The sequence below is a fragment of the Tupaia chinensis genome, unplaced genomic scaffold (assembly GCF_000334495.1).
Source record: "Tupaia chinensis unplaced genomic scaffold, TupChi_1.0 Scaffold147351_1, whole genome shotgun sequence".
NCBI lineage: Eukaryota > Metazoa > Chordata > Mammalia > Scandentia > Tupaiidae > Tupaia > Tupaia belangeri.
Window position 1 is genome coordinate 1,153,096 of NW_006207202.1, and position 23,659 is coordinate 1,176,754.

Below are 23,659 nucleotides of genomic sequence, written 5' to 3' on the forward strand. Positions count from 1 at the left end.
GCCTGGGGGAGGAGCCGTCGAGGCCCTGAGCTACCCTGGAGTTTTTACTGGAGGCAAAAGTCCATAGCGGGCGGGCTGAGGGAGGGGCGGAGGAAGGGGACCGCTTGGGGGCACTGGAAAGCCAGGGATTCTCCGGAGGGAAGGCAGGGATACTCCCGAGCGAAGGCGAGGAGACTGGGGGAGGGGGCGCGGTGGGAGGAGGAGTAGGAGAAGACAAAAGCCGAAAGCGAGGAGGGCCCGGGCGGCACACACCGGCCGGGAGGAAGCCGTCTGTTCAACGAGCAGCGGGTCCGCCGAGGCCGCAGTGCACGGGGCATCCCGGTCGGCAGGCAGCATGGGGAAGGGGGGGAACCAGGGTGAGGGGGCCACCGAGCGTGAGGTGCCAATGCCCACCTTCAGTTGGGAGGAGATTCAAAAGCACAACCTTCGCACCGACAAGTGGCTCGTCATCGACCGCAAGGTCTACAACATCACCAAGTGGTCCAACCGGCACCCAGGGGGCCACCGGGTCATCGGTCACTACGCGGGAGAAGATGCCACGGTAAGGGTCCGGGGGCTCTCCAGCCACCTTTTTCTGGTGCAGGCGGAATCGGGAGCCCTGGGTCCCTGGACGCTAAACAGACCTCCGGCGCTGAATGGAGCTCGGGACGCCCAGGAGGAAAGCAAAGTGTATCTATTGCACTTCTCCTCCGCCCCCCAATCCTCTGGACCAAGAGGACAGACTTAGGGTGGGGGTCGTGTTTTGGAGCCCTGGAGCCAGCACCGCGGTGGAGGTCCCAGCGGCGGACAGCCGTGCTGGATCTACAGCGCGCGCTGGAACCCACGCGACTGCTCCTTCCGCCGGGCTTACTGGAGCCAGGGACTCCCCAAAGGGGGCGCTCGGGCCCTAGGGCTTTGGCGCCCCCAGCGTGGAAGATGGCCGCTCTTGGGCGCCGCGGGAAGGAGTAGAGCAGGCAGCCAGGTATGAGATTATGCTTGCGTCCAGCGCTCTGCAGCCAGACTAGGGGGAGTAGAAGGAATATTCGTCCTGGGCCGACTGGGGCTCTATCCTCTGTGGACTCGTCTAAGAAAGCCCGCAGTGGCTTCCTCGGAGGGACTGTCTGGTAGTTCGAGTTCCCACGCTCCCAAGAATAATCGGGACTCACCCCAAGAGCCAGGTTCTTGGAGACCAGGGTGGGAATGGGCTGAAGGAGAGCGGGCTGAGGATTGCACAGGCCAGGTGGAGAGGTGTCCTTGGTCTGTGTGGATTTAGCAGCACTAGGCTGGCTTGGCAACAGGTCCATCTACAGCTGAGGTTACTCTCGGACGTTCAACTCAATGGCCCTCTGTTTTTAAATCCTGCCAGAAGGGCCCTTTCCTCATCTTGCACTCTAAAGGTAATTGGCCAGCAGGGTGTATGTGTGTGTGTGTGTGTGTGTGTGTGGTGGGGGCGGGGAGGGGGTCTTTGGATCTAGGGCTGCCCATTTTACTGGCACCAAATGTGCAGTATAGGGATTACACCCTCATCCCCCCCAGGCCCAAATCCTTGCAGTTGGAGCCGCATACTCTCAAATAGGTGGAAGAGAAAAGAACAGAGGCAAGGCAAGGGCCTCTCTTGGTGGTAGTGAGCTACACAGGAACAGGTCTGGGGAATAGGATTTGGGGAAGGCTGACAGAAGGGATGAACTTGTCATAGATCTTTGCACCTGGAGGTCTAGGGTACTGGCTGTTTGTGGGCTTTTGCTGTCCAAGCTGTATAGGCTCAGCTTGATTCCCACCTCTTTCAGTCTCATGGACACAGGTCCAGGGAGGCCAGACCCGACAGCCATAAACTCTGCTGTTCAGTGGACTGGTGGCTTTGGCGAGCAGGGCCTAGGCTTATTCAGGATTGAGAAGAGGGTCAGCCATAGTGATATTGCTTCCAGCTATCTGCCCATCCTGTTTCACCTGCTTGAGGACACTGCTTAAACCCTGGGGCTGCTGGTGCTAATCAGAGCTTAGGTGGGTGTGCGCTGTGCACGCACCTGCTGTACAGTCTCACTGACCTTTCCACAACCCAGTGAAGAGGGTAAGTAATTTCCACATAACAGACCTTCTAGTTCCTGGTGGAGACCCTTCCACTGTATTGCCGAACTCATGCTAATCTGTTTATGATCACACAGGTAGAAGATTTCCGTCCTGTCCAGGCCCTCACAAAAGTTTCCCAGGAGGACAAGTCAAATACAATGATTTGGTCTGTTTATTCCATATCGTCAAATAAACAGGTTTTCATGTGAAATGCCTGCCTTGAACTTTACAGTGGAAAGACATCGGATTTATTTCATTCTTATTCTGGATGTTTTCAGTGCATCCCTGATCTTAACGATGAGTTTTCTCCCCAAATGAAGGCTCAGAGTTCCAGGCTACTCTACTCTTCCCTGGCTCCTTTTTTTGTCTCCTAAGTTTTAGCTAAAAATGTAACAGTCTTTTTTGTTTCTGATCCTGTCCCAGCACTTTCTGTAAAAGTTCACGGACTGTGAATCTGACATCTTGGATGTCAGTTGTCTCATAAAAAAGCCAGAGTGGGCTGCAGAAAGACACCCATGGAATTAAGAAAGATGATCTGGGGCTAACAAATAGCATGGTGGTTAAGGTGCTCCATCCCCCATGGCTGACACCATGGTTCAAGTCCTGGACTTGGCAGCTTGAAAATCACACCAGGTGCTTATGCATGTAGGCCAGAATCGCAGGAGGAGAGTGAAAGAGAAGAGATTGTGGTGTGGCCATCCTTCCTAGGGGTGTGTGTGGGGATGGGGTGATATTTCACTTATTTCTCACTCTCTCTGTCTCTCTCCAGTGAGCACATGCACCCTATAACAAAAACTGAAGAGAAAAGAGATGAAAGACAGTGTGTTCCCTGGGTTTGACCACTGCATGCTGTCACGTGATCGGGCTGCCCCTCCTGTCTATAAAATACACCTAAACCTAGCCGATGAGCCTGATTCAGGCAAAGCACTCCATCAATTCTAAGCACCAGATAAATGCAATCGATGGTTATCAAACAACGAGAATAATAGTGAGGATTATGAAACAGCTAGAATGTAAAGTATGCACAGAGGAATTTGGAAGAAAAGAACTTCTTGATCTATGCTAGCTTTATCTGGTGTACCAAGACATAAAGGCAATCTCTGTCCTGAAGCTTGGGACATTCTGCCTTCCAGAATGGGACATTTGGGGAATGAAATAAACTGAGGATATAGTTAAACAATGGTAGAGTGAGCAATTGGAGTCTCTTTGGAATTGTTTTTTCCCCTCTCTGGGACCAGATTGGGAAAAGACCTTAGGCAGCAGAGGAATTATGGGAAGGGAACCTGATGAGAGGCAGGCACAGGCTGTGAGAGTTAGGAGACCCGTCTAGGCTGTCGAGCAAGTAACTTTGCCCCTTGAGGCAGAGACTTCTCTGAGTTTACAGAGTGATGGTATTTGTGGACCAGGCACAGTTTTTGAGGAAGGTCCGATCCCCAGGAGCACTTGAGGGCATTGCTCTGAGCCAATTCCAGAGGCTGGAAGGAGAGGCAGGAAGTCAAGGAGGCTGTGCTCGGGGGAATTGAGACCTTATAGTAGGGAATTTTCTTGTTTCTTTTTCTTTTTTTTCTTTTTTGGAGAGGTTTTTGCTATAGGGCTCATGCGCTCGCCAGAAAGACAGAGAGAGACAGAAAGTGAGAAATCACCCCCGAGGGAGAATGTCCATGCCACAATCCCTTCTCCTCCATTCTCATTCACACGTGCCCGGCGTGAGTTTAAGCCACCGGGTCCAGGACTCGAAGCGCAGTTGACTCTGTGGGAGTCCAGCGACATAGCCATTATGCTAACTGCTGGTCCGATCTTGTTTCTTAAGACAAAAATCGCAGAGGTTAAGACCCACTTTTTCCCCAGAAGTTTGGGACAATTGTCATTTGGTCCTTCCGAAGAAACGAGCCCTTGGCCTTGCCTGCAACAGTAGACGCTCAGTATTTGCAGCACAAAGCACGTTCATACATAGTAATACCTCATCGGGTCTTTGAAGTTGCTGAGGGACCAGCAGATGGTATACTGGTTACATTGCCGGACTCCCACATGACCAACTGCAGTTCAAGTCCTCGACCCAGTGGCTTGAAACTATGCCAGGTGCATGTGTGTGCTCCCTAAAGGAGAATGGAGAAGGGATTGTGCATGGCCATGGCCCCTGACCCGGCAGGGGGATTTCTCACTTTCTGTCTCTCTGTTGAGTGCAGGTGCCAAGTACTAAAAATCTCTCTCTCAAAAAAAAAAAACAAAAAACAAAAAAAGCCTTGTTGAAATAGCAGTACTTAAGAGCTAAACTCGGGACCCGCCAGCACCATTGTCTGTCCTTTCCCACGTCCATCTGTCTGATCTCTTCCCTCTGGTCCTCTGGTGCTTCTCCTCTCTTTGCCTTGTTTTGTGCCAAAGGAACCCTCGCCTGTGTCCCCAGTGCGTCTGCTCGTTTCAAGGCAGTCCCACCACCGCAGACCTCCCCCCACTCAGGACTGTTCATCCTCAGCGGCAATTCATCAAACATTCATTGTCTCCATGGCTCTGAGCTGGGCCCCAGGCACCAAGATGAATAATTCACAGACAGTGACCCAAATCTACTGGATTTGCTTCTTTCTGTCTCAAACTGGGACTTCAAGCTGGACTGTCTGCCTCTAGACACCAGCCCCCCATCCTCGCGTCCCCACTGCTTATCTAGGTAGCTTGCCCTGTCCTGTTGACATCATTCACGTCTCGGAATCAAGGGAAGGCTAGGTGAGGCCTGAGATTGGTTTCCTCTTTAGCCTGCTTCTGTGCTGCCCCCGTGAAAAGGCAGCAGGTTGGCAAAGGAAAGCTATCTCCTTTGGTCAGGGTAGGATGGCATGATATTTAGAGGCAGAGGACTTGGGTCTGGGTCCCATCATTGTGGATTTCTGGTCCCGGAGGGCAGCTCCATCTCCTGGGCTCAGCTCTGGGTGGGAGCTGTCTAGGTCTGCTGACTGCAGCCTCAGCAGGAGGATCATGCCCAGCCCCAGCATCCCTGTAGCTATTCTGAGATGAAAATGGCAAGTGGGACATGGATATGCCTTCATGTCCCGGTCGCCTTTACAGGGCCTTATTTAAGCTCTTCCACTTCCAGAGGAGTGCCTGTGCCAGGGGGCCACTCTCTCCAAGGGGCTCTCGGGCACAGAGCATGGCCTCACCTGCCTCTTGCTTCTTTCTCTTGGAGGGAACATGGCACAGGGGCTGCCAGCCCTGCCTGCCTCCTTCTGCTGTGGGAAGAAAGTTTGCACCCCCATCTCATTCTTCATTTGCACTTGGGAACTCAGAGGTCTCTCCTTGGCCCTCTCTCTGATTGCTTGTTCCACTGAATTGCAGTGGTCCCCAGGCTGCTGTCTATAGCACTGCATGCCCTGAGGTTGCTGCGGCTGCACTTCTCAAGGCCCGGCCACGTGCCTTGCTCTGTAGAGATGGGTGCAGCCAGAAACAAACCCTGCTCTAGGTGCTCAGTGTGTTGGGAGAGGGCCTGGGAGTTCTACCTGGATTGGGGTGGGGCAGAGAAATATCTCCATGGAGAAATTGGCTGGAGGCTGGCATTGGAACCAGGTGATAGCAGAAGCAGGAACTGGCAAAGACCAGAAAGTGCAACACACACTTGGGAATCTGAATGCTCTGACCTCCCTTCTGCCTCCATCTTGCAGGTTATCCCAGCCCATGCACCTGCCTGCACAGGGTGGGGTGGGGCCAGCTCTGTGCTCTGCACCTGTTGGCCACCTCTTCTCTTCTGTGTCCCAGGCCTTCTTCCTGGAAAGACTTTGGCTTCTCTCCCTGTCAGTCGAGGACAGAGTTGGTTCCAAGTCTTGTTCCAAAATCAACGTTTGGGTTGGCCCTGCCTTGCCTGACACCATGGCCTGCCTCGTACCAGCCAGACACTTCTGTAACCAAACAGTGGTTGGGAATCTTCTGACTGTGTGAAGCATATTTATGTATCTGAAAGGAGAGACACAATGATCAGCTCTCGGGGAGGAAGCTCCTTTTGATTGAGGCCTTCGTATTTATAGGAGAATACGGGTTGTGCCAGGTTCACCTGGCCCTGTGTGACCTTAGAGGTAGGCACGCCTGACTCACTGCTCAGCTAACACCTGCCGTGTGACTGGGCAAGCACACCATAGGAACCTGCTGGTGGCTTGCCTGCATCTCCTCAGCAGGTGGCAGTTTTGCCAATCTCGAGTGTGTGGAAAGGGTGACACCATGTCGTGTAAACGTAGAAGAAGAGAACTTGAACGTGACTGCAGGTGGGAGAGTTTCCTAGGATTTGGGGGTGTACAACTGGGTGCTAGAATTATTTGTTCACTTGTGGGCTCTATTAGGTTCTGTTGTGAACAAGACAGAGTGGAGGAAAAAGACTTATACATAAGTGAATAGGTCATACAGTGTGTGATTTTTAAAAACATTTGCTATAATAGGGCATGTGCACCCTTCAGAGAGAAAGAGAGGAAATGAGAAAGCAACTCCCAGGGAGGATGGCCATACCACAATCCTTTCTTTCATCTCTCCAGATTTTGATCACATACTCACATGCTTCTGACATGTTTTGCAAACCACTTAGTCTGGGGCTTGAACTGTGAGTAGAATCCAGCCACCTTAACCACCATGCCACCTCCTGGCCATGGTTTGTGATCTTGATAACTGCTACTAATAAGGTAAAACTGGGGCCAGCTGGTGGCATAGTGGTTAAGGCACTAGACTCCCATATGGCCAACAATGGTTCCAGTCCTGTGGACCTGGTGGCTTGAAAATCACTCTGGGCGTGTGTATGGGTGCACCCAAAATCCCAAAAGAACAGAGAAGAATGGATTGCGGTGTGGCCATCCCCGTGGGTATGGGGCGGTGATTTTTCACTCCTTTTCATCTCTCTCCCAGTGAGAACATGTGCCCTATGGCAAACACCTGAAAAAAATAAAGAAGAAGGTAAAAACCAGGCAATATTCCAGAAAAAGACTAGGACTGAGGAATGCTAATTCAAAAGGATGGTTGGAAAAAGTCCCTCTGAGGGGATGTTGAGGCTGAGTCCCTAAGGGAGCCAGCCCTGCTGTAGAAGGAGCTTGGTGTGTTCAAGGGTGATTTACACCAGGTCTGCCTGGAAAGCTTCCAGATCAATCGTAGAGAGTGAGCCAATCCGACAGAGCTGTTGGTTTTCTAAAACGGGAGGAGGCATGTGGTGTGTGGGACAAAGGAGTCCCTGGAGGCAGGAGGATCTGGATGGGATCCTGGCTCTGCCACCAGGGGCACAGAACTTCACCTCCAGCGCTCCAAGTGTCTTCATGTGTAAAGCTGAGCTCTGAGGCTTGAGGAAAGCAACATAAACAAAGTTGCTGGCTCCCTGCCTGGCACGTGGCAAGTCCCTCCCCTGGCTTCAAGGAAGTAAGCTCCCCAAACATCCTCTGGAAACAGCAGGGCTCTGTTGTTCGTTCTGCCAGGCTCACCTGGCTCTGTGTGACCTGGACCTGGAGGTGGGGAAGTGAGACTGAGACGGATACTCCTACAAGTCCTTGGCGTTCACTTCGCAGTCCAGCGCGGGGAGGAATCATGTAGTTACCAGAAGCTGCAGTTGTTCCTCAGGATATTGCCTAACCAAGGAGTTCCTGTTCGCTTCGCAAAAGCCTTGGGGTGTGATGTGAGGATCAAGGAAGGGGTTTTCTCAGGCCTAGCTCTGGGCCCTAACCGGGTCAACTGCTATTGGGTCTTTCTCAAGGCCTTGTTCACTTTCAGAGGTGGGGGATGGAGATGAGGATGGGGCTGGCTCACCCCACCCGGAGTGCGTGGCCGGTCAGCACTGGAACTTGCCCCCCCTGCTACTGACCAAGGGCCCTCGGAGTAACATGGCTCTTTTCTCTGAAAATCTTTATCTGATCTACTGCCATCCCATTCCACTCAAGAGTGGGAAAAAAAGGAAAAAAAAAAAAAAAAGAAAAACCTTAGGAGGCCAGTAGGTGGTGTGGAGGTTAAGGTACTGGACCCCATGGTAGACCCTGTGGTTTGAGGCCCGGACCTGGCAACTTGGAAAACACAGTGGGCACATGTGCTTGTGTGCCAGAATCTCAAGAGGAGATTAGAGGAAGACTGCAGTGTGGCCATTCCCCCCGGGTGGGGTGGGGGGGTGTGATTCCTCACTTTCCCTCTCTCTCTGTTTCTTTCTGGCGAGTGCACATGCCCTATGGCGAAAACTAAAAAAACAAACACAAAAGAAACCAAGACTTGGGTCCAGTTTTTTCCTTCACAAAGTATTGTCTTCCGAGTCTGTTGTAAGCACACAGAACAAAGACCAGGCGAAAGGACTTGAAGCTGGGCATGCTATAAGAAGACAGACCAGCGGTTGCTGCTGGCAGATACTCTGGTGTAGGGGTGAAAAGTTTGTATGAGCGGCCAGCATTTTCCCAGTCTCCTCATTTTGCTAAATTTGGAATGAAAGTTTAAATGTTAAATTGTCAGACCTACAGCTTGTTGAAAGAATAAGTGAACACCCGTACGTCCTTAACCAAGATTGATCAGTCTTAGTATTTTGGCACGTTTGCTTCCTCCCTCTCTATACACAGGCAATTTTCTTTTGAAAATAAGGTTCGTCATTATGTGATCACATTTCTAGATTTTCCAGCATCATCTGAGAATAAGGAGAAGACTCTGTAACATAATACAAAGTCTAACATAGTCATAATACCTTTGTCACATCTAAAAAAATAGGTAGGGACCTGTAGGTGGCATGGTGGTTAAGGTACTAAAGACTCTGACATGGCCGACTGCAGTTTGAATTCCTGACCTGGCAACCTGAAACTCATGCCTGGTGTGTGTGCATGGGTGCCCAGAATCCTTAGAGGAGAATGGAGGAGAAGGACTGTGGTGTGGCCATCCCCCTGGGGGGGTGGGGGGGGTGGTGATTTCTCACTTTCTCTCCTGGCAAGTGCACAAACCCTATGGCAAAAACCTAAACAATAAAACAAAACAAAAAAAGTAGGAATTCTTGGATATGATCTAGATCTGATCCATATTCATATTTTCTCATCTAATTCCAAAGAATCTTGCATAACTTTTCTTTTTTTTTTTTTCTTTTTTGAAAGTTTTTTTTGCTATAGAGTGCGTGCGCTCGCCAGAAAGAGAGAGAGACAGAGAGACAGAAAGCGAGAAATCACCCCCTGGGGGGATGGCCACACCGCAATCCCTTCTCCTCCATTCTCCTCTCGGGATCTTGGGCACGCACGCACACGTGCCCGACATGAGTCTAAGCCATTGGGTCTGGGAGTCGAAGCGCAGTCGACTACATGGGAGTCCAGAGACATAGCTATTACACTAACTGCTGGTCCCAAGTCTTGCATAACTTTTCTCATTTATTTCCTCTAAACACAAGCCTTTTGGGTTAAGCATTGTAGTTTGGTATCTTTTTGGTCTCTTTTCATCTAGCCCTTCCTCCCATAAACACATTTTTTTTCCCTGCTACATTAATTTTTATGATACTTTCTCATGGTGCAGTTTGACTTGTTACTCCATTTGGAGGTGGCTCCACCTTGGCTAGATGTAGGATAAATATTGTTTCCTCTGGGACATCCTACCGCCTCCTCTCAGGGCACTTTATACAAGCCCTCCCTCATAGACATAATATATTTTAATGGAATAATTTATGGAATATACACACCATGTGTAAACTGGAAGGTAAAATACTAAAAGCAATGGTGGTCACTTTTCGAGAGGTATTTATTTTCCTCTTCATTCTTTTGCACGTTTTATTTACTTATTTATTGAGAGAAAGATGAGTGTCCTCTGTAGGGTCTCATGCTGTAGTCTCCTACCCCTCTTTGAGAGACAGAGAGGGAGAAAGAGAGAGAGAGACTAGCTCCCTCCATAGGGCTTCGTGCTTGTAGTACCCCACCCCTCCTTTCAGCCAGCCGGGATCTCAGGCAATGTGCATGTGCCAGGCACATAGTAGTTGACCTGGGCGCCAAACCCCAGTCTTCTACGTGGCCTCCAGCATCACAGAGCGTTGAGTCATTGCTGCACCGCCATGGCTGAGCCTCTTCTGTACATTTTTGAACTTTGCCAAAACTAAGCACCTTTTTACTTTATAATCAAAATAATAGGTAACAATGCATAACATTATAGCAGTGTTAGAGAACATTCGAAACGTAATGAAAATAAAGCCTGGCATAATCTCTCTACCTTAACACATTTATAATAGCTTTGATCGGGACCAACAGATGGTGTAACGGTTACGTCACTGGCCTCCCACATGGCCGACTGTGGTTTGCTATTCCTGAACACATTTTCCATGCTGTAGTAGTCTTCAGTCTTGTTCTTTCATTGATGACTGTGGACGTGTGGGTGAGGAGCTGTGACAGGGTGGTGGGCGGTGCAGGCCACGCCCTGTATGAGACACCCTACTCAGGAGCAGGCTGAGGCTCACATCCTCCCTGGGCCTTGTGCCCACACTGTGCACTGCCCTGGAGGGGCACCTCTTCCAGACCTCCCCAAAGGCAGCCTGTACACCTATCTGACCCCCAAGCCCTTGGTGAGCTCTGTGCTCCATGTCTGTGCAGGTGGCTGTTGCTATTGGAGTTGGGCACTAGGGGGCTATCCTAGGGAAGAGGCTGCAGATAGCATTTGAGGTCAGATAGTGGGAGGTCCTGTTTGGTGTCCAAGTGTAGATGCAAAGATGCTGCTGGTTAGCACCGTCCCCTTTGCCGAGGGCGGGCAGATGTTACCACTGCTCCTCTGCACCCCAGGATACCTCACCCCCTGCCTTTCTGCTCCCCAGGACGCCTTCCGTGCCTTTCACCCCAACCTCGATTTCGTGCGCAAGTTCATGAAGCCCCTGTTGATTGGCGAGCTGGCCCCGGAAGAGCCCAGCCAGGACCGTGGCAAGAATGTGAGTCAGCCTTGTAACCTGGCAGACAAGTGGGGATGAGGCTGGGGGGAGTGTGATGGGGTCCTGGAGAGGGTCCCCTCACCCTAGGACCAGAGCAACTAGGGCAGGGACACCTTCGTGCCAGTCCTGGAGGAGCCTCCGCTGGGAGCTGGCGTTTGGTGGTAGCTAGAGCATCCTCTCTCCCAGCTGCTTTTCACCTCTTCCTCCTCATTTCTTTCCAGAAGGTGCCCAATGCTAGCCCCACACATGACAGTCTAAGAGAGACAGTGTAGTAATAATAAACAAGGGCTTTCACATTGTGACAGTGTGGCTACTTTGGAATGAGTGGTCGCTTTGAGAAAGGAAACCCACCGTTTAGTCATTCTTCATCAGCTCCTATGGGTCCGGCACCCTGCTGGGTGTTGGGCTTCCAGGACAATGATAAGTAAAAGAACAACCCTGGAGGCTGGTGCAGCAGTCTTGATCAGCAGCGAAGTAGCGCGTGCGCCAGCCCCTGTGCAAACGTGAGCATCAGAGTGTGAGCTTCAGAGCTTTTCTAGTACTCACCCGCTGCCATGCCCCTCACCTCCACCCCAAACTTCCCCTGCCCAAGAAGGAAGCCTGGATCTATCCTGGATCTTAGAGCTCAGGGTACGTACCCAGTCCCATTCCCTCCCTAGGTTAGTGTGTGTGGATCTGCACTAGGCTGCCCTGATCCCACGGCTGGGGCTGGCACCACGGAAACTTCCCTGTCATTGCCAGGCAGGGCCCTGGAGGCTGTGTGAGACCTTGGTGCAGCAGGCACGGCGTCCATGAGCTCCCTCTGCTCCTGGGCCACTGCAGGCCCTGTTCCCCTGTGGCAATGGCTCCTACTGAGCCTCCCACCTCTCACTCCTGTGAAGGAGTGTGTGCAGGAAGACATTTCCCTGGGGCAGTCAGACCCTGGCCCTGGTCAGCCTTCCTTCTCCTGCCATCAGCCTGCTCTTGCCCCCCACCTTGGAGTAGTTAATTCCCAGCCTCTTCACCCAGGAGCCTCTGTGGAGCTGGGCTGGGCACAAGGCCTTTAGCTGCCTGGACTCTTGGCTAGCCACTGCCGTTGACTGGCCTTTCCGAGGAGATGCAGGCCATTGTGTGTCCTGTGGAGGCTGGTCCCTCCCTTGCTTACCCTGACCCATGCCTGTCCTACCCAGCCCCCAACACCAGGGTAGTGGGCCCTCCTCAGCCCATCCCTGACTTGTACTTTCTACGTCTCTGCTGTGTCCTGCAGCTCCTTCCTTCCTGGCCTGGCTTCTCAGCTCCCACTGACTTCTCCCCCTTGAGCTGCTTTGACAGCCCCTCTTCTATTCTGCTCCATGCATCCCTCCAGGCTCCCAATCTGGCTTTCTCCACCCACGTGTGACTAAAACCACCTTCTCTGGGTCATGTCCCACTGGGTACCTGGGTGCCTTCAGCCTCCTCAGCTCCATTTCCTCTCCCACTTGCTTCATGTGCCCAGGGCTCACCTGTTTCTCCTGCTTTCCTCGGAGATCGGGGGCACCGGAAACTCATCTGACACCCCCACCTCCACCCCCTCAAAGCCCAGCAGAGTACCCAGAGCAAGTGGTGCAGCACTGGGTGGTAAAAAACATAATCTTCCCTTTTAAAAATGTGATAAATATATGTATAACATAACATTTACCTCCTCCTTTTTTTTTTTTTTTTAAATTTTTTGCCATAGGGTACATGTGCATGCCCAAGAGAGACAGAGAGACAAAGTGAGAAATCCCCCTAGGGGGATGGCCACTCTACAGTTTCTTCTTTACCATTCTCCTCTTGGGATTTTGGGCGCACACATACACAAACACACTGGCATGATTTTCAAGCCGTCAGGTCTGGGACTCAAACCATAGCTAACCATCTGGGAATCTAGTGTCTTAACTATCATGCTCCCTACTGGCCCTAAAATATACCATTTTAACAATGCTGACGGGTGTAGTTCAGGGGCATTAAGTACATTCACTTGTGTAACCATCACTGTCATCCACTTACAGGACTCTTGTACCACCCCCAACACTGAAATTTCCTACGCATTAAACACTCTCCTTTCCTTTTCTCCTCGGCCCCTAGCACCCACCATTCTACCTTCTGTTTCTTTGACTATGACCATTCTGGGTATTTCCTATAAGTAGAATCTTGGGGTAGTTGTCCTTTTGTGACTAGCTTATGTCCTCGAGGTTGATCCCCGTCATAGCCTGTGACGAAATGTCCTACGTTGATGGTATCCCATTGTGTATATGTATCACACGGTGATGGTCCTTCCATTCATTGGTGGACGTTGGGATAGTTGTTACTTTTTGCCTACTGGCAATAATGCTGCTGGGAACACGGATGCACACAATTCAAATCCTTTTTCTGCCGCTTAACGAGCGATGGACAAGTACGCGGTGTTCAGGGCTGTGTGAGGCACACAGCGGGTGTAGTAGCCGGCAGGGTAACCACGGCTACGGTAGTACACAGTAGCCACGCTCCTACAGGCCTGAGGCTTGCAGACTGGTCCCTCATGCTGCGGCCTCTCCAGGCTATGCTATGGGTGTTGAGAGGACTGCCCAAAATGTAGGTCCTTCCAGAGTGGCTGGGTGGCTGATGCCTGTCCCTCTGCTCTTGCGACAGTCTCAGATCACCGAGGACTTCCGGGCCCTGAAGAAGACCGCCGAGGACATGAACCTGTTCAAGGCCAACCACCTGTTCTTCCTGCTCCTCCTGGCCCACATCATTGTCATGGAGAGCATCGCATGGTTCACCATCTTCTACTTTGGCAATGGCTGGATTCCTACAGTCATCACGGCCTTTGTCCTCGCTACCTCTCAGGTAAGGCATGGCATCCTCACCTGTCACTGAAGTTCCCCCAAACCTTCGACTCCCCCAGCTTGCAGAAGTCTGAGGCCTGCTTGCTGACACTAATCGCTTCTGTGGCCCTCTCCCCAGGCCCAAGCTGGATGGCTGCAGCATGATTACGGCCACCTTTCTGTCTATAAGAAGTCCACATGGAACCACCTTGTCCACAAGTTCATCATTGGCCACTTAAAGGTAAACATCTGCAGGCCTGGGCATCTGGCCTATTGGCTGACAGAGTGGCATCTCACTTCACTCTGAATCCAAGGCCCTTCTCCCCTCAGTGCTCTAAGGCTTTAGGGTAAGAAGGTAGGTCTGGGGTCAGCAGGTGGCATAGAGGTTAAGGTGCTGGATCCCACATGGCCAGCTGCATGGTTAGAGTCCCAGACCCGGTGGTTTGAAAATCATGCCAGACATGTGTGTGTGCACCCAAAATCCCGACAGGAGAATGGAGAAGGATTATAATGTGGCCATCCCTCCTAGGGGAGTGATTTCTCACTTTCTCTCTCTCTCTCTGGCAAGTGCATGTGCCTTATAGGAAAAACTTACCAAAAAAGTGAAGAAGAAGAAGGCGGCAGGTCTGTCTGTGAGCAGTGGATGCTGGCGTGGGCTATGCTGTGGGATAACTAACCCTCCATTCCTCCTGCTTCCTGAGCTCTGTCTCTCTATCATGTCTCTATCAAGTCAGGCCTGCCGGATCACCACGCACTAACTATAAACACAGCCACGCACCTCTTTTGTCTGTCGGCTCCGTTAATGATATTTGAGACTCCTTAGCTCATGACTTAGCTAGTATATTCCTTTTAGCTTGATGCATTGGTATGTTTCCCTCCCTTGGGGTGTGAGCTCTTTAATACATCGTGTTCTTCTTTTTTCCTGGAAGTACAAAGTGGCATTTGGAATAGCAACTTTCCTTAGTCTATGCTTTGGGTAAACTCATCCTCCCTTCCCTCACAGGTCATTTATGCTTTTATCTGTATTTTAACCATCCTGTTGCATCTGAGTCTTTTTTCATAAAACATCTGAGATACTCTTTGGGAATACATGGGGTATGAAAAGTAAGTGTCCTCATGAAAGTCCTTTGATAAGGGACATCAAACTATAAACTGGTCCTCTGAGTCCAAGGACCACGTTGTTTAAAATGCAGATTAGGTGGTTCCATTCTGGTCTCCCTGTAGACGGGAGGCAGGCCTACAGAAGCTCAGGGAGTTTGGACTTGGCAGTGACCTGGTGCTGATTTGATAGGCCTCGTCGTCTTGGTTTTGGAAAGAAGCTTTGTCCATTCTTCTTCTGAAACAGACTATTCCTACCCCAGCCCTGCCCAGCAGTATCTATTGTTGGCTACTTCCTGTGAAAAGCTGGGTCCTAAAGACAGCCCACCTGGCTGGGGAAGCCCACCTGCTCTAGGGTAAGCTTGTCCTCTCTGTGACCTAGATCACACAGCGCCCTTGGCTAGCTGGCTGCCGATTGGGCTGGGGCTGAACCACTGCTGGACTGGTCACCAGTTCCATAGCAAGCAGCTTGCCTGGCCCTGAGCCTGAAGCAGCCTGAGAACCTGGTGTCTGTCCAGACTTCCAGGGGCCAACGGAGCGGGCGCTTACAGTAGAGCGCTTTGTTTCATTTTATACTCTTTTCTGTTGGGCGAAACCTTCCTTAGCAGTGGAAAGTAACACTTTCTCTCTCCCCACGTTATCCTCCTCGCACTTCATAAAGATGGGCTGTGTCCTTCTCCAGGGCCTAGGCAGGGGCTAGGAGGGCCTGGAGCACAGCTCTTGTGTCAGATAGAAGCTGATGCTAGCGCAGAGGGCTGGCCTCCAGATAGAAGTTTGCTTGTGACGCTGGAACTCTGGCATGATGGAAAACAGGGTCCTTGGGGTCAGGACATCAGTTCCACTCCTGGCTCTCCAACCCCTTCTGGCCATGTCCTTAGCACCCTGTCGCAGATGCACATTAGTGGTGTGGCTGTGTGGCTCACTCGTTACCCCCGACGGCGAGGATACCGCAGTTTACCCAAAACCTGACTCTGGCCCTTGGCAGTCACACCGTGTAGTGCAAGACTTGTAAGTCCACGTGCCGCTGATCCCCTTAGTGGGGAAGAGGGTGACTGGAAGGTGGTCCTGCCAACTCGGACATTCTAGCATGCGCTGGTGAGGCCATGAGCTGGGTGCTGGGGCCGAGGGGCCAGGTGCCGCTGCTCACTGCCCACACCGCTATAGGGCATTTTACATCCGTCCTTCCTGTTCCTTTACCCCATGTCACATCTGTCTGGTGGCCATTTTTTTTTTCCAGGGGCTAGTCCTACAGATATTGTGCTGAGCTTAAAACCCCTCTCGTTGCTCAGCACCGCATGTAGGATAAAATGCCATCTGTGAGGCTGGCAACCCCTGACTCCGAATCTGGAGATGGAAACCCCCCTGGCCTTTTTGCAGCTTCTTCTCTAGCCGTCAGGGCCAGGATTAGGGTGAAGCAAATGAGGCACTGGCTTAGGTGCATAATTTAAGGGGACATCAGACACGCCTAATCATCATTAAGATAAATAGCATTTGGGGACTAGCAGTTGGCATAATGGCTATGTCACTGGACTCCCACGTAGTTGACAGCGGTTCGAGTCCCAGACCTGGTGGCTTAAACTCTCGCCAGGCATGTGTGCATGTGTGCTCAAGATCCTGAGAGGAGAATGGAGGAGAAGGGATTGTGACATGGCCATTCCCCCCGGGGGTGATTTCTCGCTTTCTGTCTCTCTGTCTCTGTTTGTCTTTCTGGCGAGCACACGTGCCCTATAGCAAAAAGTCTCAAAAAGAAAAAAAATTGAGAAGTCACTGTATTTAATGATACAACATGATTTCAAGTTTAAATGTTTTATTTATACCAAACAGAAGTCGTACACTTCTGTTTAAGGTAATCAAGAATTATTTAAACTTGTCACTTGGCTAACAGAAATCTGCAAACTCAGCAATTCTCTTCATTGAAAATGAACCTAAAAAAATTTTTTTTTCAATTGCCAGAGGGTGTGCACGCTTACCACAGAAAGATAAAGAGACAGGGAGAGGAGGAAGCGCCCACTAAATGGTCACGCTGCAAAACTCCTCCATTTCTCCATTCTCTCAGAATTTGAGGCCTAGCATGCTTTTCAGTCCACAGGGGCCGAGTTTGAACTGTGGTCAGCCATGTGGGATCAGGCTCCCTTACCCACTAGGCTATGGGGACAGCCCCCAAAACTCAGATTTTTGAAAATATTATCAATGATTTTGCTTCCATGAAAGCCAGAGATGCACATTTTCCATTTTGCCTCAGGCCCTGATGTGGCTCTACATTTAGCACTATTGGTCTTGCTCCTACCAAGGACCTTCCTTTGGCTTCTGAAACATTCCATACTCCCTTTTACCCACTTCCCACTATGGCCTTCACCGAGGCTCTTCCCTCTGTCAGGAAAGTGCCCCTCACCCTGCCCGGCCTGCTCCTGCCCAGGCTGAAGTCCAGTTCTTCCACATGGCCTCCTTGACTCCCCCACCCCCTTCCATGCTTCTTTCCTGGTGACTGTGGCTTGCTGTGGTGGTGCTGGACCCTCCCCCTTAGACCCCTGAGGACAAATGGTTTGTCCCTTGGGTCACCACATCAGGCCCAGGCTGAGCCCAGCAGCTGATGCAGAGTGACAACATTTGCACCACATTCTAGAACATAGGGGGCTGGTCGCTGTTCTGAGGCAGGCAGAGATTCACAGGTTTTGTTGTTTTTCTTGCTCTTTTTTTTTCTTTTTTTTTTCTTTTTTTGAGAGGTTTTTGCCGTAGGGCGCATGCGCTCACCAGAAAGACAGAGAGAGGCAGAGAGATAGAAAGCGAGAAATCACCCCCCAGGGGACAGTCATGCTGCAATCCCTTCTCCTCCATTCTCCTCTCGGGATCTTGGGCATGCACCTACATGCACCCTTTGTGAGTTTAAGCCACTGGGTCTAGGACTCAAACCACAGTCGACTCCATGGGAGTCCAGCGACATAGCCATTACGCCAGCTGCTGGTCCCAACTCTTTTTCTAAGTTTCTGTATTTATTTCTTCTATGAGCAAAAGAGACAAGAGAGGCAAAAAAGGTCTTGCTACTGTGATCCATCCCCTGCTTCAGCCAGCCCTGGATCAGATCATGGGTGCGTGAGTGCCCAGCATACTTATGGCGGTCCCCAGACTTGAACCAAGAACCTTCTGATGTGGGTCTGCTTCTCAGAACATCATATTTTATTGCTGTGCCACCAGCTGGCCCCTAGGAGGGTTTTGCATAGGGAAGAAGAGTGGAGGATAATCACAGGAGAATACCATGAATGAAAACTGTTTTCATCTTTCTCATCCCAAGTGCAGGGGAACAGTGACTGCTCACCCCACCGACTCTGGTTTCCTCCACTTATTCATTCAACAAACATCTCCTGGTTGGTATACTCTAAAGATCATGGTGGTGGCTAGTTAGGGCACTGGACTCCCACATAGCTGACTGCATTTTGAGTCCTGGATTTGATGGCTTGCTTCCTCACTCTCCCTTTCTCTGTCTCTCTCTGTCTCTCTCTGGTCAAATTGAAGAATAGTAGTAATTAATAAAATTAAATAAAAATAGTTCTTAAAAAGGAAAAAGATGGTGCTGACGTGTAGCAGCTTTACCCGTGAGTTTCTTTCTGCCAGAGACTTTTCCATCTGATTCTCCCCGGAATGTCGTTCCTGCAGCTATAGTATGTCATCTGATTCCTTAAGCCTCTGAGCTTTTACTCTCTGACCAGCTTTTCACTCTGGATTTTGAGTCCTGTCTGCTTACAGGAGTCTAAGGTCATGGAGGAGGCCACAGCTGTTCATGGTAGCTCCCTTCCATGGCTGTTTGTGTCAGAGACCTTTTATGTGCCGAAAGCATCTTCCAAGTACGACGTTTGTATGCTTGTTTAGCAAATAGACTGTCGCGTTGGTGATCCGTGACTCAGCCACGGCACGATCAGGCAGCAGCTAACAGGTACAGTTCTGACTCTGAAGGGTCAGAAAAATCCGTTTCTGTCCATGTATCCCTGGGCCACTTTGTAGAGGGCCACACCCACACAGAATGTATCCAAAGTTTGAGCCAATGAAACAGAAACTTTGGGATTTAAAGTAAAAACTCATGTTATGCTTCTTGTCTCCTGGGATCTTAGCTCATTTAAATGTTGGAACCAAGGGCCAGCAGGTGGCATGGTGGTTAGGGGTGCTGGACTCCCACATGGCTGACTGCAGTTTGAGTTCCAGACCTGGCGGCTTGCTCTCTCACTTCCCCTCACCCCCCTTACTCTCTTTCACTCTCACGCTGTCCCTCTCTGGTCAAATTTAAATGAATAAAGTTAAAAATAATAATTATTTTTTTAAAAAATGTTAGAGCCGGAAAAACTCTTTCCGGTACATGTTAGCAATTATTTATTCAGCTGTCTCTGTCACCTTCTGGGTGTCACAGCTGGCTCAGTATAGCAGCATGTCTCACTGCCTGGCGCTCTGACCAGCTGTACCTTGAGCTCTCTGAAAACAGGGACCACTTGTGGTCTTCTTTGTATTTTTTGTCTTAGAAAAAGTTTTGTTGAGATATAATTCACATCATATACAATTGGCCTATGTAGGGTGTACAAATTAAGTATATGCACAGATTTTTAAAAAATTTTGCCAGCAGTCATATGAACTACCAGAGAAAGACAGAAAGAGAAGGAGAAAGTAAGAAAGCACCTCCCACGAGGAATGGTCACACAACGGTCCCTTCTCCGTTTCTCCTTTCAGGATTTGGGGCACACATGCCCAGCATGTTTCTCCAGTTGCTGGGTCTAGGACTCGAACCATACCATTGGCCATGTAGGATCCAGCTGCCTTCACCACCACCGCCATTCCACCAGCTAGCCCTGTATTCACAGATTGATGCACAAATTCACCATCATGGTGAATTTCAGAGGAGCTTCATCATTTCCCAAAGAAACCCCACACCTCTTAGCTGTCACACCTAGGCCCCTCATCCTCTCCCTGTTCCCAGCCCCTGCCCTAGGCAACCAGCAGTATTTCCGTTTTTGTGATTTTCCCTATTGTGGGCAATTCATATTCATGGAATCCTGTAATACGTCATTCTTCCTGGCCGGCTTCTTTCACTTAGCAGATACTTCCAAGGTGTATTCCACGAAGCCTGCGTCAGTACTTCATTCTGTGTTGACACAGCCTAACGGTATCCTACTGCATGGGTTTACTACATTCTATTTATCCACGCTTCTGTTAATGGGCATTTGAGTCATTTTAACTCTTTGGTTATTTTGAAGAAGGCTGCTATGAATATTCGTATGTAAGTTGTTATATGGACCTGTTTGTATTTCTCTCAGGTCTATACCCAGGTGAGACATTTCTGGGCCACGTGGTCAGATGACTTCTGTCCCCTACACCCTTCACCTTGACTAACACTGAGCTAGGAGACATGCAGTGGGGGAGCAGAGACCACCCCCTGTACCTGCTAAAGCCCTGACCATTCGGTCCAATGCCAGCATTCCTCACCTGCCATCAGCAGCTTCTGCCTGGGGGAGCTGAGGTCTGGAGGGACAACTGGCCTCTACTTCAGCCTGCCCAGTCTGCCCAGTGCTCCGGGCTCCATAGCAGCAGGGTTGTTGGAGAAGTGGGTTCTGAATGCTGTAAAGGCCAGGAGAGGTCTCATGTGGGGTCTATCAGGGATGCACTCGAGACTCCAATAGACCGCATGGCTCACCCCAACCCCTGTCCCCCCACAGGGTGCCTCTGCCAACTGGTGGAACCATCGCCACTTCCAGCATCATGCCAAGCCCAACATCTTCCACAAGGACCCAGACGTGAACATGCTGCACGTGTTTGTCCTGGGCGAGTGGCAGCCCATCGAGGTATGGTGAAGGGGGTGGCACTGGCACGGGAGGGGTTTGACCGGAGCAGAGCAAAAATCCTGAAGTGGGGCTAGCAGGTGGCATGGATTCCACATGGCCGACTCCACGATTCAAGTCCTGGAATGGTGGCTTGAAAAACACACCAGGCACATCCACATGCCTACCCCAAATCCCAAGAAGTGGAGGAGGAGGGATGGCGATGTGGCCATGCCTCCTGGGGTGCTTTCTCACTTTCCCACCCTCTCTCTGTCTCTGTGAGTGCACATGCCCTAGAGAAGAAGTTGGGAAAGAAAAGAACCGCAGAGGCTGACCTCCAGTTAGGTGTCTGCACCTCTGACGGGCAATAGAAACCTTTCCTGGATACTTTGAATGATTCCAGCTGGCACGCACTGGAGCAGCCTCACATGTGAATACTGGGCGAAGCTCCTCACCAGTGTTAGAGTCCCTCCCGTCAGCCAGGGAAGAGCATTTCGTGTTTCCCTCCTCCAGGGAAGAAGGAAGTCTGACTCCAGTTTAGCAGGAAGGCATGATTCCAGGGCTCAGAGTGGGTTCCCCCATGGGCCAGCTCACTTTAGTGAGACCTTATCTGGGGTGTCGCAGTTCTCTTTGCTAGCAAGAACCTCGGCCTGACCTGGTCCCCCCCACTTTCCCTGAGAAAGATGTCCATCTTACGGATGGTGGGACACATGTAATTTAAAGTCACATAAACTCAGTGGCCAGGAGAGCATGAGCTTCTGACCACTAGGCCGTTTCCTTCCACTTACCACATTGTCTTATTTTTCTCTTAGTTCATGGTTTTACTGTAAGTGCAGAACCTACTCAGTATACTTCAATAGTATAGAAATACACAAATTAAAACGTGAGTCTTAGGATTTCTACTTTCTCTTTGCGTTAAATTTCATGCCCTTGGTGGGTAACCACGGTTAACAAGATGCTATACACCTTTCCAGATATTTCTTTTTGTTTGTTTGTTTAACTTTATTTATTTATTTATTTTAATTTGACCAGAGAGGGACGGAGAGAGAGAGAGAGAGGGAGAAAGTGAGAAAGTGAGCCGCCAGCTCCAGGACTTGAACTGCAGTCGGCCATGTGGGAGTCCAGTGCCCTTAACCACCAAGCTACCTGCTGGCCCCTCCAGATGTTTCCTATGCGAATGTAAACAGGCATGCATCTGTTTATTTAAAAACAACACAAAGGGGCCAGCCAGCAGGTAGCATGGAGGTTAAGATGGCTGGATCCCACATGGCTGACCGCATGGTTTGAGTCCTGGACCTAGCAACATAAAAACATGCTGAGCACATGTGCATGCATGCCCAAAATCCCAAGAGGAGAACTGAGAAGGGAAATTGATTTCTCACTTTCCCTCTCTCTTTCTCACTGTCTCTGGTGAGCACACATGCCCTATAGCTAATGATAATAACAATCATGAATAATAAAAATAAAAACAAGAAAAAGATTATACTTTTTATTCTGCAGCTTACCATCTCCCAATGTGGGCCTTTTCCAGAGTCCAGTAGACTGGGCTCATCTTTCTCGGTGGCTGGCTGTACATGATTCTGTAGTATTTCTGTATTGTAACAGAACCCACGTTGTTTTATAAGACAGAAACACTTGGGCTGGCTCCGTGGCGCAGCAGTAATATGCTGCTCAAGCGAAGCCAGAGTCCCCATGCATTACAATTTCAATCCCTAGCCTGGTCAGCCAGAGACGTGCCGGGCATGCCATGTGAGTGCTCAGAATCTGACAGGCTGGAGGACTGGACGAAGGGGTCGCAATGTGACCAGACCCTGTGAGGGGTGCTCCGCTCTCTCTCTTTCTCTTGCTTTTGCACGTGCCGGTATGCACTCTTATCATGAACAAAGGGAAAAAAAGACAGGGTTGGCCTCATAGTCCTCTGGTTAAAGGAGCTGGATTTCTCGTGGCCAACTGCTATTTGAATCCTGGCTGTAATGGCCTGAAAAACACACTGGGTGGGGCCAGCAGGTAGAGTAGTGGTTACAATGCTGAACTTCCACTGGGCCGACCGTGGTTCGAGTCCCAGGCCTGGCAGCTTGAAAATCATACTGGTGCATGTGTATGCCTACCCAAATGAGGAGGAGGATGGAAGAGGAGGGATTGCAGCATGGCTGCCCCCCCAAGGATGGTTTCTTACTTTCCCTCTCATTGTCTCTCTGTTTCTCTCTGGTGAGCGCACACACCCTGTGGCAAAAAAAAAAAAAAAAAATGTTGGGCATGTGTACATGTGTCCAAAATCCCATTGGAATGGAGAAATTGAGGTGAAAGGATTATGGTGTGACCACGCCCCATAGGGCACTTTCCTTTCACAGTTCACGTGCACGCTCTCTAGCAATAATTAAAAAACAAGATGGGAAATTTTGATTACATTAATTCTGGAGTTGTTTTGAATGAAAGTACCTCTGATGCATTTAAAGAATATCCTCATTTGACACTTTATTTTTTTAAAGTGGAGCCTTTATATTAGAGTCTAATTTACAAAAAATAATTTATATAGCTTTGGTGTTTGGAAATACATTGATGGCATAAACCAAAGTTTAGAAGCTCCACATTCCATCTGTACAGATCTTAAGAGCACAATGCCAGAAGAGAGACTCAATAAGCATTTGCCAAGCGAGGCAAGTTTACCCTCAAAGAGGAGTGGGACTGAACCAGCAGGTGGTGTGGTGGTTAAGGTGCTGGGTCCCACGTGGCCAACTGCATGGTTCGAGTCCCAGAGCTGGTGACTTGAGAAACACGCTGGGTGTGTGCGCATGTGCTCAAAATCCTGAGAGGAGAATGGAGGAGAGGAGATTGTGGCATGGTCATCCTCCGGGGAGTGGGGGGTGATTTCTCACTTTCCCTTTCTCTCTTTGTCCCTGGTAAGCTCTTGTGCCCTATAATAAAATTTGAAAAATTAATTAAAAAAAAAAAAGAGAAAGAAACAGCAACAGGAATGCAGTAGTGTCCTCAGCAGTGTTGGCATTCGGGACTTAGAACAAGAAGAGAAGTCTGTCTCCCCCTTCTTTTTGTAACCTTGC

At 50.1% G+C, this 23,659-nt stretch overlaps 1 protein-coding gene across 1 annotated transcript in view; it reads left to right on the top strand.

Annotated features, from left to right (window-relative positions):
• Nucleotides 1-55: 55 nt before the first annotated feature.
• The window catches only part of FADS2 (fatty acid desaturase 2), a gene marked incomplete in the record, with an annotated part of 36,734 nt that continues 13,130 nt past the window's right edge, over nt 56-23,659 (top strand). Inside the window, 5 exon segments of the mRNA XM_027768727.1 lie at nt 56-541; nt 10,793-10,903; nt 13,532-13,729; nt 13,847-13,948; nt 20,499-20,624. Of these exon segments, the coding sequence (XP_027624528.1) occupies nt 335-541; nt 10,793-10,903; nt 13,532-13,729; nt 13,847-13,948; nt 20,499-20,624 (744 nt within the window).